The following is a 15,267-nucleotide window of genomic DNA, read 5'->3' on the forward strand; positions in this document are numbered from 1 at the left end:
CTACAGAGTTCTTCCTTTCTTCATTATAGCAAGAATCACACAGTCTTAGAAAAACTACCTCTTACAGTATTTTGGTGACAGTCCCATTCCTTTTTATTGTCTCTCCCAGAGAATATTCTTATTTTACTATTCATTACATTTTGTTTTCTCAATCTTATTTTAACACACTTAAAAATATCCATCTAAGGGTTGGGGATTTAGCTCAGTGGCATAAGTGCCTGCCATGCAAGCACGAGGTTGTAAGTTCGATCCCCAGTACCCAAAAAAAAAAAAAAAAAAAAAACCTCAGTCTAAAACCTGGTTATGATACATTTGTCTGAAATGTACTTATGTAACTTGGTAATGCTGATGTTCTAGATTTAAAATTTACCAACATCTGTAACCTAGAATTGTGTGGATTTTTTTTTAATACTGAAAATACAAGGCTAGAGATGTGACTCACTGGTCAAGTGCTCGCTAAGCTGTGTAAGGTCCTGGTATTGATCCTCAATATCACACATACACACAAAATGGAAAATTCATTCCCAGGTGTATTCTTATAAACAAAAGGAGATACATTTTGTACTCCAAAGCAGTTAATAATTTTGATACTGTAGCCATGCTGTACAAGGGGTTTATATACTTTTTCAGCTATTGTGTTTCCAGCAGTAACATATCTGCACAACATTGTTATTAGTACATATACACTTACTCCTTAGATGCACACGGCAGTTAACTTGTATTCTGTTAAATACTTAAGGTATATAGATGTTTTCACTACCTTAAGTGAATATTATGCTAAATGGTTTTTTTGCACATGTAGCCATTTGTTAGGAATACAAAGTTGGTTTCTAAAGGAATTAATAATGCAGTGTGGAAACTGTCAGTTTTATTACATTCTTAACAGGTTTCATAATTGGTATTTTTTTATTCTAGCAAATTTTGGTATTTTCTCATGTTTTTTATACATGTTGCACTCGAGAATTAACTAGTTTCTAATGATGTTTTAAGAAAGAAAATATAACTAAAATAGAATTCATTTAATTTTATAAGTTTTCAAATAATGGAAGTTCTCAGAAAGACTTTGATTTTCTGGGTTTTTTAAAAAATTTTTAGGGAAAATTTGGAAAATTTAAGAGGTATGTGGCCCACAGTACACATGTCACAAATGTTCGCTGGACTTACGACGACAGCATGCTGGTTACCCTTGGAGGTGCAGATATGTCTTTAATGGTGTGGACAAATGAAATGGAGAGCTATCGAGAGAAAAGGATTTGTGACAGTGAAGAATCTGATACAGATTCTGAAGAAGATGGAGGTCTGTCATTTTAAAACACTTTAACAAAATCATAACAAAAATTCGGCACAGCTGATTGAAACTGCAAAAGTTTAAAAAGTAATAATGGTGTGTGAATAATTGTGATGTTAATTGGACACCAAAATTGGTTATGTGACTCCAGAATAACAGGCTAGTGTGTATTGATGATTTAGATACTCTTCATCTATAAATCTAAGATAATCAGATTTTTAAAAATACTGTTAAAATTTATCAAACTTCCTATTTGAAAATATTTTTGTTTTCCTAAGATCCAGTAATACCAGTTCATTATGGAAAATACATTTTGAGATAAAAATAAACACTATGTATAATTCAGCCACTCAGAAATTAACTTGTTAACATTTGAGGTATATCCTAAGGTACATATATATTTAGGAATACATAATAATTTTTAATAAAAAATTGGGGTTTTTTAGTAGTTTTACACATTACTAATATATAATTTTTAACAAATAAGTACCATATTAAATTTACTTTGTAACTTGTTCTTATCTCTTAGTGATAGTTCAAAAACATCACTACATATTGCTAAATTTTCTTCTATGTAGTTTTTACTAGGTGCATATTATTTCATAATTTGAGTACAATACAATGTATGTTATATTGTTGGAAATCCTATACCTAATTTATAAAATCATAATTGATCTTTTTAAATTCACTTAATATTAACTTTTGTATTTTGATTGTAGGCTATGATAGCGATGTTACAAAGGAGAATGAAATCAGTTATAACATCAGAGCCTTATCAACAAATATTCGCCCAATGTTTGGAATCAAGCCTCATTTGCAACAAAAAGAACCCTCAGTTGATGAGAGGTAATAAGCTTAAAATTTGGTGAAGAAAAAGATATTGAGATAATGATTAAATGTTTTATTTCAATGGATGTACTACAGAAACTAAGTAACAAAGGTATTCTTGATTTATGCAGTTCCCAACAACTCTTAGGAAAACATTTTGGTCCTTAAATATTTTTTCTGATAATACTGTCTTTGTGCACAATGTAGGGAATGTTACATATATATATATACGGTTAATACGGGTAAAGTAACCTTACTTGCTAACTTTCATAAGTATATTTGATGGAGTTAGGGGAAATAGTAAAATCTGAATTCATAGACTTTTAAGAAGCCTATGAGCAGCGGAGGTTTGATTCAGTTTTCAAAAGACCTCTCTATCCATATCCCCTTTATCAAAGATAGACTGTCATTTCAAAATTTTCTATAACAGAAAGGTTAAAATATAGCTTACCTTATATGGGATTTACTAGTCTTGATCTATAATTTTCAAATCAAAAATAAGTGGATGTGCGTAGCAATTTTATGAGGAGAGAACTTTCAATAAAGTCTCAGCATTAAATCATAGATCAAATGAGAAATTGTAGACCTGATGCTTTCAAAACCAAAGGTGGGAAACTGTAGGCTTAGAGGCCTGTAGAGGCTGGCAGTGTAGCTCACTGGCAGAGAACATGCCTAGCACGTGCGAGGCCCTGAGTTCTATAGTTCTGTCCCCAGAACTGCAAACAGACAAACAACTGTAACAACAAGAGAGGCGTGCGGCATGTACCTGAGAAGCAAACATGTTTTGAGAAATCATAAAGGATAGCTTATTCAGAAACAGCAGCAAGAAGCGAAGAGGGAGTGAGAAGAGGGTGCAGCAGTGACCTCTGGAAGGCTGTGATGGGAAAAGCGTGATCGTAAGAAGTTGGCATCGAGGAAAAAGCTGAACATGAAACCTGTGCACTTACACTGCAGGTTGGGTTGCACCTCAGTGCTGGTCAGGAGGACAGCTAGAGACTGTGATGCGCTTGCTGCCCTGAATATTGCCAGGGAATCTGGGAGGACTGGGGAAGCCATTGTGTGGTCTCCTCAGTTCTACTTCAGGCGCTCAGTTTGCTGACGGGAGACTTCAGATGACTGCAAGGGGAGCTCCCCTAAGGAAGACGCTTACACAGTGGTCATCTGCTTCGTTATGTGCAAGGGCAAAGTATAAGATTTTTTTAGGAAAATAGATCATACTGTAGTCTGAATACTTGTACAGAATTCAAGGCTGAAGCAGCTTGGTGGAAGCAGCATATAATGCTAAGGACATGAATTTTGGAGGCAAACAAATGGGCCAAAATACTCACTTTTCTAATTTACTGGTTGATGATCTTGCACAAGTGTTCATTTTTTCCGAACCTTAGTTTCCTCAATAGCAAAATGAGTACTATAATTTCTAATTTATATGTTATTCAAAGCTAAAATGAAATATTTTACACCAAGAATTAAGATAGGTCTTAACCAACGACCTGTGAGGTCGCCAGTAAAATAGTGAAACATTACTTCTGAAATTTAATGTTCAAAAAAGTAGCAAATACTACCTGTATATTTATTAACTAGAGGAATATTAATACATATTGAAATGCCAGGATTCCTAAGAATATTTGCAGTATAAAACTTAGTAAGTAAGGGAAATTATTGATCTAAGTAATGAAAAGTGTCCTATAGGGAAGAAAAAAATTTCCTTTTTTTTTTGGTACTGAGGATCGAACTCATGACTTTGTGCTTGCCAAGCAGGCTCTTACCTTGGTAAGCTAATCCCCAGCCTGGGAAGAACAGCTTCCAAACATTCTCACAAATCTTTCATACATTATATTCATTTTTGAAAGAGAAGCTTATCATGAACTGTGTGAGCTTATTGTGTAACCTAATTTAATATGTCGGCCATCACTCGTGGTCCAGCACGGACGTTTCCCCACTCACTGCTGAGAGGCTCACACTCTGACAAATGAAATGCTTCCCAGGTCATGAAGAATGATTAGCACTGCCATAAGAGTCATCTGTGCTGCTAGCTTGCCTTCTTTGCAGCTAAGATTTTCAGAATTATTTTTGAAATTATTTTGGTTGTTCTCAGTTGTTTCATAACATCAATTCTGCTGAATTCTTTTGAAACTACTAAAGCGAATGTTGTGAATGTGGCTCTTGAGAGTCTTCCTTTTTACAAAATGGTAGACTCAAAGGAGGTAACAAAAATTAAGAGATTTATCAGTTTTGAATATATTACTGAGGAGATAATATAAATGGGTTTATATTTTAAATAAAGATATTTTTGTCATCCCCAAATGTGAGAAAGCTGCCATGTACAATGGCGCACGTCTGTAACCCCAGCACTGGGAAGGCAAAGGCTGGAGGATCGCCATGAGTTTGGGGCCAGCCTGAGCCACAGAATGAAACCCTGTCTCAGAGACCAAAAGACATAAAACATATTTTGTAAACAAAACAAATACTGAATTTCTGCTTTCTACAATATTTCTCATGACAATTGGTAACTACACTTTCTGGTTAGTACTTATTTATAGATGTTTCTCTTGGACAATTTCAGTAATTTTTTTTCTTAATGTTTTTATAGCAAGTCTTATAAATCTAAAGAGTAAATTTTGCCAAATTCCCAATTGTTTTAATGAAAATACTCAAAACAATGTGACATAAGATGTAGGTGCTTTGTATTTCCTTAGAATGCTGTTGATATAGTGTATACTTTCTGCTTATAAACTGCTGTGTTTACTCCTGATCAGTTTTCATGTTTCTCTTTTTCCCCTTTATTCCTTTCAAAGACAGGGAGTAGTAAGGTAAGTTTTATTAAAGAATATATTTTATTTAAATATTTAATATTTATTTTTATCTTTACAGTATTTATTTGTACATGTTTGGAATATATATGATGTTCATATTCCTGGTGAGGAATTGGTACAGGTACATAAGACATCCTACTCCTTTTTCATGCCCTTTCCCTTCTCACTTCCTGTCATCTATCTTATTTCGCTCTTTATTTATACTTTGGGTTTCTCATGTTAGAGAAACCATGCAATGATAAAGCTTATATGTCTGATTTATTTCACTTAACATTATCCTGAAAGTACATCCACTTAGGGGCTGGAGATTTAGCTCAGCGACATAAGTGCCTGCCTTGCAAGCAGGCAGTCGTGAGTTCAATCCCCGGTACCAATAAAAAGGAAAAAGGCCAAAACAAAAAAAAAAGAAACTACATCCATTTTCCTGCAGGTAACTCATTTATCTTGCTTTATGGAAAAGTAGTACTCCATTATATGTAAAATATAGTACTTTAAAGTATTTTTTCCTAGAAAACTTTTAAATACATTTGTTAAGAAGAATTACAAAATGAAATATGATAAATCTAACAAAAGAGTTGGAATTTTAGGTATAATACATGATTATTGTTACGAAAGTTCTTTATAATTATTTTTAGTAATTTTTTATAAACCACTTAACATTCTAGATAGTTTTAATTTTTCCTTTCAGGAGATCATAAAAACAAATTTGGTTAAACATATTTATAAGTGAAATGTTAATTTATAGGTCTTTTACTTCAAGTACTGGACTTTGACATAGTGAGTCACTTCAAAACATTAAAATAGCATAATTATGGAATTTGTGCATTTGTGAAAGGACACGAGTAAGACAGACATTTAGGATACTTTTGCTGCAATGTATAGTGACATGAAAATGTCTTCAGAGAGTTTCTGAAACAAGACAGTGTAGAAATGGGTAGTCAGTTTTTGAAGTACAAAAGTTGATATTAGCTAAATGTCAAGGGATGGGATAAGGACCAAAATAAATAGATTTGAGACAAGATTGTTCAGAAACTCAAATAGTAGGCACACTGGATATATTTGACAGCAGGAATTAATTATCTGTGAAATTCATCATGTATTTTAAGCAGGTTAATGTGCACAAAGATAAATCCAGAGCATGATATAATTTCTAGAGAGGACCACGGAATCTTACACTAATTGAAATAAAGCGTGCAGATCTAGTCTCATGTTTAGAGAAGATTATTCATTACAGATCTCTGCATTAAAAGGGACATTGCCAGTTTACTGTGGTGTAGAAGAAAAAAGTAATGTAGATAAAAGAAAGCTGGGAGGTCTCTTCATATGAAGAATACTCAATTGTTTAGGAATCATTTGTTTTGAACAAGAAATCTAGAGAGATGATTGCTATATTTGGATAAGAATTTTTTAGAAGACCACTAACTTGTCATGGGTGCTATAAAAGGATGTTCTGACATGTGGAGAAGGACCTTGGTTTCAGTGAAAAAGTGAATTATATCACTTCTGTAATCTCTTTGAGCTCTGTTACAGTCATTATACTATTAAAAGAATTATTTAAAATGTCACTTCCTATATAAGCCAAATCTCAAATCCAGCATGAGCTGAGTGACCCATTCTGCCTGTTCAGACTGACTGATAGGGCTCCCTCTTAGCTCAGAATAAGGGGCCTCTTAGTTTCCTTAAAAGCAGTATAAGCATGAGCAGTCTTTAAATTAGTTAAGATTTTATTTCCCATTCTTAAGAACAAAGATAATCATTACATATGGGGGAAGAGATTGAAATTCTGGCCAGGTGTGGTGCATGCCTGTAATCCCAGCACTCAAGAGGCTGAGGCAGGAGGATATTGTGAGTTCAAGACCAGCCTGGGCTACAAAGTGAGCTCAAGGCCAGTTTGAATGGTATAACAAGACCCTATCTCAAAAAGACAAAAAAAAAGTTATACAGTCTGAAAAAGAAAAAGTAAGAACAAGCTTTGGATATTTGTAACATGTTGAATTCTTTTATTTTTCACGTTGTTTCTTATTTCTGTCATTAGAATAATTTAAACCTTTTTTATATGCAGCAATAAACTAAAAGTAATAGGCTTTTAATGTAGTGTATCTGCGTTAGACTTGTAAAAATAGCCAGGATTATGGCCTATGCCCATAATCACAATACTCAGGAGGCTCAGGCAAAAGGATTGCCGTGAGTTTAAGGCCAGCCTGGGCTACGTGAGTTCAGGGCCAGCCTGGACTACGTAGCAAGACCCTGTCTAAAAGAGAAAAAAAAAAGCTTATAAAAATATTTTACTATAGATGGTATTTTATTAGTGACTTAAATGTAAATTTGTGTTGTAATCTTTTCCCCTTTTCTTCTTTTTTTTTTTTTTTTTTTTTGATCTGCTGCTGAAAAGAGGTTCCAGGTAATATTTTCTTTTCTGTGTTTACAAAGCCTAATTTTGTATTTTAGCATCTTTCTTGTTTATATTTAATGAGCTATCTTGGAGTCTGGGAACATGGCAGAACGGTAAGCAGCAGAGTAAATAGCTTATCTGAGAGAAACAGTCCAGATGCTGGAATACAGCCTTCTGGGGAAGACAAGAAGGAAAGAAGTGGGTCCCCTTGACCAGGAAGAAACTAAAGTGAGAATTGAAGCCCACAGAGAGAATAAAAGAAAAACTTAAACAGAAGGCTGTAGCTGGCGGCAATTTCACTGGAGCTGGAACCACCATGCCAGAAGTGCTGTTGGAACCTGGAGATGCATGGGCACGGTGAAGCTGATGGCTAGCAAGCCTGAAGGCCTTGGCGGGGAAGTGCAGTGGTGGAGGGGAGCAGCAGACCAGAGAACTGCACTGGTGGGCAGTGAGTGTGGGGGACTAAGTTCTCCCATGAGGTAGGTGATTGGCAGGGTGCCATTTTGGAGTTGGGCAGGATAAGCCTGGAGACAGTACTGCAACTGCCTTTGTTCAGTCACTCCTAGCTCGGAGCAGACTGGTGGAAATTGCTTGAACTGAATCCCACCTCTCTGCACAGTCCAATAGCCACTTGCTGAGGTTTCCCTAAAGCTATCCCTAACCAACCCCACCCTCCCGGTGCACACTAATGTGGTGAAGACTCCCTGTGGTTGACCAGCTCAAAGAGAGGGGCCAGCCTGCCCAACTCTGCTTTCACTCCAGTAGACACCAGCAGACTGGGGAAAGCAGCAAACAACAGAAACCCCTAGCCAACATACTTCAGAGTAATTATAATCAATACAGGAAGTGCTGGGGGCTCTGCTACCTACTTGTCCAGAAAAAAAGCAGGAACATGACAAGAGGAAGAAGCAAAAGGCAGTCTCTGATGTCCAACCCAAGCAATACTGGTGCAGGAGATGAAACACAGAAGAGATCGGAAGTTGCACACCTGCAGTTTTTGAAGCAACAGCAGTTGAAATAAAGAAACAGTGGCTGGGGATTTAGCTCAGCAGCATAAGCGCCTGCCTTGCAAGCAGGCAGTCGTGAGTTCGATCCCTGGTACCGATAAAAAGGAAAAAGACAAAAAAAAAAAGAAATAAACAATTCCATGAAGCTATAAAAGAACTTAAAACAGAAATACTATTACAGGTAAAAGAAGATACGAGAAACATAATAAAAGAATTGCTAAGCACCTTTCAAGAAGACACAGATGGAAAAATAGAGGAGCATAGAAAAAGGAGGGAAACTTTCAATGAAGAATATTTTTAAAATGTAGAACACATAAAATAGATTCAAAGAGATTACCAGGAAATTAAAAACTCCATTGAAAGCTGGCAAAACCGCTTGAAAGAAACTAAAGATAGACTATCAAACCTTGAAGACCGGTTTGTAGCTTGTGATTGCAAAAGGAAAGATCTCTTAAAATAACAAGGAATCAGGAAGTAACAATATAAGGCTAGAAGATGATAAGTGGATCTATAACTTAAAAATAAAAAATGTGAATGAAGAATTAGGGGTAAACACAGATGAAACACAAAGGCTATTTATAGAAATAATTAAAGAGAACTTTCCAAGCATAGTAAAAGGAAATGATATTCAGATATATGAGGCATACAGAACTCCAGCCAGTTATAACCAAAATAGATCTACACCCAGACATATAATAATCAAGATTCCAGAAATTACATGCAAGAACAGAATATTAAAAACTGCCAGAGAAAAGAAACAGATCACCTATAAAGGAAAACCCATCAGAATCACAGCAGACTTCTCAACACGAACCATCAAATCAAGAAGAGCTTGGAGTGAAGTGTTCCAAGTTCTGAAAGAAAATAACCTCCAACCCAGATTGATGTTCCCACAAAACTCTCTCTGAAAATTAATGGAGAAACTAAGATGCTTCCATGACAAAGAAAAAGTAAGGGAGTTCATGACCACCAAACCAACCCTACAAAAAATACTGAAGGATATTCTAGATAGAAAAAAAAGGACCATGGTTTCAGGAACAGTAGTAGAGGGGGCTCACTAAACGGGGAGCTTGCCCATCAACTGAAGATTGGCTAGAAAGCCATAACACTTTTATACAATGGAAGACAACTCAGCTATAAAGAAGAAAACCTTGAGGCTCTTGTAGGTAAATGGGTACAACTTGAGAGCATGCTCAGGGGTAAAAAGTTCAGATTCACTTAAGTGAATAGCAGGCTGCCTCCCTAATCTAAAAACTAAAGGAGTTGGTGGGATGCAAAATGTACAAAGCACCCTGTGAAAGTAAAAGGGGAGGAACTGTCTAAGAAGGGCAGTAGCCATTGTTAATCTTCTATCATGATTTGAAACCTTATTGTTTTCATCGTTCTGTTCAGTTTGGTTTTATTCTGTTCCAGTTTGTCTACTTGTACTAGATTTGATGGCATGGACAGCTATTCCAAAGATAGCAGGGTATATTATGGTAACCATTTTTAATTTCCTATTAACTTGATTTGAAGCCCTGTATTTCTTTCACTGTTTTGACTGATTTTATTCTATGAAGTTTTGATAGTATCATGTCTGAGGGTATAGGCAACTGCTTTGAAGACAATATGATTCATTATGATACCCATTCTGGTTTGACTATTATCTTCTTTTGAAGTCTTCTAATGTTTCCAGTGTTTCATTTTTATTGGCTTTGTTCTGTATTGTTTTGTTCAATTTTATTATACCTGATTATATGGGCAATTCTTTTGAAGATAGTAGGAGACATGGTAACCATTGTTGATCACCTTGTATTTTGTTTTCACATTGTGTAGTATGTCCATCCTTTTGTTTTGACTGACTCTATTTTGTTTTGTCACATTTGGTGTATTCTCTTCAAAATAAAAAAATTGGTTTAAATGAGCTATCTTACTTGGTGCTGTTTATCTGTGTTCATAGTTTTCTACATTTTTTCCCTTTAAAGTTAATATCCTGAAATGAGTTGCATCTTAATTATTGGGCATATACTACATAAGTAACTACTCTATTAAAACTTTATCCATTAATCTTGTATAACTTTATACAAGCTGTATAATTTTATTTTAAGTAGTAATATATGCTAGGTATATGATCCTTTAAAAAGTTAAAAATATGCTTGTTATATGGAGTTGCACAGATAAAAATTACTTGTGTATTATGTATTCGTGGAAGTAGGTAGAAGACACTAACACTGAGTAAAGTTACCAAAACAATTAACTTAGAATAAAAGCGCAAGTTTCTATCATTCTTTTCAATGGTCCTGTGAGAAACATTTTAATGTTAAATATAAATTCAGTTCTATTTTTATGTATGGACACTGAAAACATATGAAGTGGGGCTGGGGATTTAGCTCAGCGGCATAAGTGCCTGCTGCGCCTGCCTTGCAAGCAGGCAGTCGTGAGTTCGATCCCCGGTACTGATAAAAAAGAAAAAGACAAAAAAAAAAAAAAAAAAAAACATATGAAGTGTGAAACCAAAGTTAATGTGATAACTTGAAGTTATTTATATATTTAAGGACATTTACTTTTTATGACATCAGGCATGCTTATATATTTTACATATTGTTTAATAAAACAAATGAAAATCACATTTGTTTTATAGTGTACATTAAAGATAAAACACTTTTTAATAAATGTATAATAATTATACTGATTTTGAAATGTAAATATATTTTATGGTTTTAATTTTAGGAGACTTATTCATAACTGTTAAGAGTTTTACATAAAATTAATTTTTACCATTTCCTGATTTAGTTGTTAAAAATTAAATATTAACATTTAGAGGGAAGTTAATGTGTGATTGTTTTAGATTCAGATTTCAGATTTATTAAATATTTGAATAATGGTTATTCAAAATACAAACAACAAGCTAATGGATTTTTTAAAATGAAAGTATTACAGAGAAGTGCCTCCACATTTAAATGATCCTGAATGTGAACCTATATGCCTATTAGGAGATGAGATGTTATCTTCAGAAACAGATTCTGAAGAGAGGACTAGATCTGAGAACTACTGTCTAAGCAACATTGATAAATGTTTGGTAAACAAGGAGTTGTTGTAGACAATATTAACAGGAACTAGATTTTATAGAGTAATGCATGGTTTACAATGCTTTTTAACTATAGTATGTCTTCCTTGAGTAATTGTCTTATACTAATGCCACTAGCTAGGGACTTCAGGAAGCAGAGAAAGTACAGGGCATGAAGAACAGGAAATGAGTACAAATTTGAAACTCATGTGTAATTTATGTTGTCCACAGTGGAAATATTAACAAAATTGACTGTTGAGAAGAATGCATTTACACCTGCCATGTGCAGATAATGTTAGTTGCTTCAGAGAAATGATCCAGGTTTTATTTTTAGAGCATCAATCAAATTTTTGAATATGTCAAACATTTTTACATTTGTTTATAAATTTGTTCTATTTATATTGTGAAGCATGTACCAAAAAATTAAAATGAATAAAAGTTTCCATTATTTTCTACCATTTTGCATTAGAAACTATCAAGAGACTGTGCGTGGTGGCACACGCCTGTATCCCTAGCATTGGGAGGTTGAGACAGGAGGAATGCTTGGAGTTCAAGGGCAGTCTGAGCTACAAAGTGAGTTCAAGGCAAGCCTGAACTGCATAGTGAGATCCTGTCTCAAAAAGACAAAAAAAGAAAACAAAAACAAACCTATCAAGAGGTAGAGGGTACAGAGTAGTTCCCTTTGGGGAAGATGTGATCTCCCCAGAGGGCAGGTTTAGGAAGCCTGATGAAGAGCCCAGTGATGCACCCCTGTCCTCTGCCCACCTCTGTTTCAGGCCTCCAGTGAGCAGAGCTCCACCACAGCCAGAGAAACTTCAAACAAACAATGTTGGCAAGAAGAAGAGACCCATAGAGGTAAGAACACCCACTCCTCGGTGTCACTAAAATGCACCCGTAGTTCATTTTTATAAAACACCGAAGTTTTGTCATTAGTGTTCTTAGAATAAGTATATTGAGCAATTTGTTTGTTAAAATTGACTGCATAACTCTTACTCAACCACAGTTTTGGATTGTTATCTTCTGTTTCCCTTAATTTTTTAAATGTGTACTTCTTTTTACTTTTCCATAAGTAATACCCTCATTTTATTTGTAACTCAGAGAACTTCTAAATGTCAATATACGTGAATAAGCTGTTACTTAGAGAAGTGCAGGCCCCCTTGCAGTGTTTCATACATAGCAGGCTAAGTTTATAGGTTAAAAATTAAATACTTAAACCACATCCGCAACTTCTACCCTACATGATACATAATGTTTGAAGACTTTCTCCTCTGTCCTTCCTTCCAACCAAGAAACCTTCCCCAATAATTGAGAAGTAAGAAAATTTCTGCCTAGTATAGTGGTACATGCCTGTAACCACAGCTACTCAGAAGGCTGAGGCAAGAGGATTATAAATTCAAGACCAGCTTGGAAAACCTAATGAGACCCTGTTTCAAAATAAAAAATAAAATAAAGACCTGAGGATATAGTTCAGTGATAGAGGTGTTAGGGTATGAAGGAAGAAGAAGAGAAAAATGTTTCCTTGAGCATTTCGTAAATCCCAGCATCAACAACAAACAAGAAAAACATGCCAAATGAGGCAAGAACAAGGAGTCAAGCTACAGGAGAGCATTATAGCTTCCTCTCGCATCCATCCCCACAAAATCAATAAAAATAGACACTTCAAATGAGGATTCTCTGCCAGAGCTTCAGTATGGGTTCTCAGAAACAACTTTGGATTCTCCCAAGTACCTAAGTAGAACTGGACATAATTTAATCTGAATTATGTATGTAAAGCAAATATTTCAAGTAACAATGAACATAAATAGAAATTTTCTTCTTTTTGACACAGAAGTTATCTCAGTGATTAACATATTGAATCTTAAACCTAAAATTGTTAGCATCAGATGAACTTGTGATTCCCTTCTCCATTAACTTTATATAGAAAAGCATGGAAAGTGGAATCTTTCAGTTGCATAAAAGAAGTTACACACAAAAAAATCTGAAGCTTAATTTGTGTTTATAAAGTTTATAAAAACATCGAAAATCATCCTGCATTTTAAGGACAATAGCATTATATCACTGATCAGAACACTGGTGATCATTTAGACATGAGGAAAAGTATAATTGTGTAATGGTTTTACCCTTGTTGTTGTAGGACCTTGTATTGGAGCTTGTTTTTGGTTATCGAGGCAGAGACTGCAGGAATAACGTACACTATTTAAATGATGGTGATGATATAATTTATCACACTGCATCTGTTGGAATTCTTCACAATGTTGCTACAGGTAGGAAACACTAATTCTCCAGACTCCCATGCAGTTTTTAAATTATTTTTTAAATAGCATCTTAAAGCTCTTAGTTAAAATTATAATATTTAAATATGGTCCAGAATTTAAAGTACTTCATATTGCAGAACTTCTGGTAATGTCGGTCTTAAGAGAGTATGATATAGCAGAAAAGTATTTCATAATGGAAAGTGTTCACAGATCTCTATTAAAAGCAAAGACTTACTGTACATTAAAACCAAGTTTTATTGTAAAACCATTCATACCTTAAATTCTGTTTTCCCATAACCTCATGACAACGGATGGTTTGGGTGTTTTTCTCTGACGGTGAATCAGAGTTACACACAGATAAGTGATTACTGAGATGGAGGTTATTTTTACTGAGGTAAAACCAAGGAAGAAAGCTACTTATCTGAGGCTCTGGTAAGGATTCTTTGTTTGATAGAAGAAGATGAGAACAAATTTCTTGATGTCAGTTAATTGACTGCCTTGTTGCAAGGCAAATGAAGTTCTCTTAGAACCACTTGATAGTCAATATGATAATCGTAGCCATGTTATGATTTTAATTTAGAATTGTTTTATTACATATAGTTGCAAATTTCATGAAATCTGAAAGTTAAAACCAAAACCTGAGATGATCTCGACCAAACATTTCTGACTTTTCCTCTGATAGTTTTGCTTGGAATAAAGAGTAGATTGATTGTGTGAATTTTCCCTGATTAGTATTAATTGTTAGTATAGTCTGCCCATTAGCTTTCCTAAAAAAGAAAATTAACCAGGATTACGTGAAATCAGTGGTAATTTTCCACTTAATAATGTAGACCATTTAAAAAGCATTCCTTTGGGAAAAAAATCTTTGGTCAGCTTCATGTATCCTTCAAGAGAATAGAGAAGAGTAAAATAAGTCAAGCAAGAAAGGAATAAATATGTAAATAAACTGTTATGTTCATAGATGTAATGTCGTTTTGTTTTGTTTTTTGAGATAGGGTCTTGTTATGCATGTAGTCACCTCTTGCCTAAACCTCCCAAATCCTGGGATTACAAGTGTACGCCAGCTGTTTATTTGTGATGAATTACTTTTCTAATAATAGAGTATTAAAAGAGAGGTCAAAGAAAGAGCAGGCACTTGCTTCAGTTCTCAGTACTTGGTTTCTCACTGGTTTAGGGACACATTGCCATGTTCATAATAGGAAATCTTGTTCTTTTTTTTTTTTGTCTTTTTCCTTTTTATCGGTACCGGGGATCGAACTCACGACTGCCTGCTTGCAAGGCAGGCGCTTATGCCGCTGAGCTAAATCCCCAACCCCTTGTTCATTTATTTTTGAGACAAAGTCTATGTATGTTTCAGGCTGCCCTTGAACTTACTATAGAGCCAAGGTTGGCCTCAGATTTGAAGCAGTCCTTCTCCCTCAGCCTTGCCAGTGCTGAGAGTATGGCAGGAAATCTAAATCTGTTAATAATTTTCTACCAATTCATCCACCTACCCACAATTAGTCATTTATTCCTTTAACTGGACCAACTGTGTGCCCTGTAAAGTACGGAATACATTCCACTTTGAGAATTTTGAGAGTAATAGTAGACCTGTTAAATGTAGTTGAGAGGTTTGTTACTGTTGGGGTTTGTTTGTTA

At 34.9% G+C, this 15,267-nt stretch overlaps 1 protein-coding gene across 13 annotated transcripts in view; it reads left to right on the forward strand.

The window, feature by feature from the left end:
- Window positions 1-15,267, forward strand: part of Eml5 (EMAP like 5) — a 205,438-nt gene that overhangs the window by 163,549 nt on the left and 26,622 nt on the right. For all 13 annotated transcript variants that reach the window (XR_010044824.1, XR_010044825.1, XM_063240926.1 and 10 more), the window contains 4 exons: window positions 1,096-1,297; window positions 2,008-2,134; window positions 12,151-12,229; window positions 13,509-13,638. Coding sequence is in view for 11 of the 13 variants with exons in the window: in XM_063240926.1 (XP_063096996.1) it covers window positions 1,096-1,297; window positions 2,008-2,134; window positions 12,151-12,229; window positions 13,509-13,638 (538 nt within the window). In the remaining 2 variants the exon portion in view is untranslated. The remainder of the gene's footprint in view (window positions 1-1,095; window positions 1,298-2,007; window positions 2,135-12,150; window positions 12,230-13,508; window positions 13,639-15,267) is intronic.

The sequence above is a fragment of the Cavia porcellus genome, unplaced genomic scaffold (assembly GCF_034190915.1).
Source record: "Cavia porcellus strain 051 isolate PalLab524CR breed Dunkin Hartley unplaced genomic scaffold, mCavPor4.1 scaffold_31, whole genome shotgun sequence".
Lineage (NCBI taxonomy): Eukaryota > Metazoa > Chordata > Mammalia > Rodentia > Caviidae > Cavia > Cavia porcellus.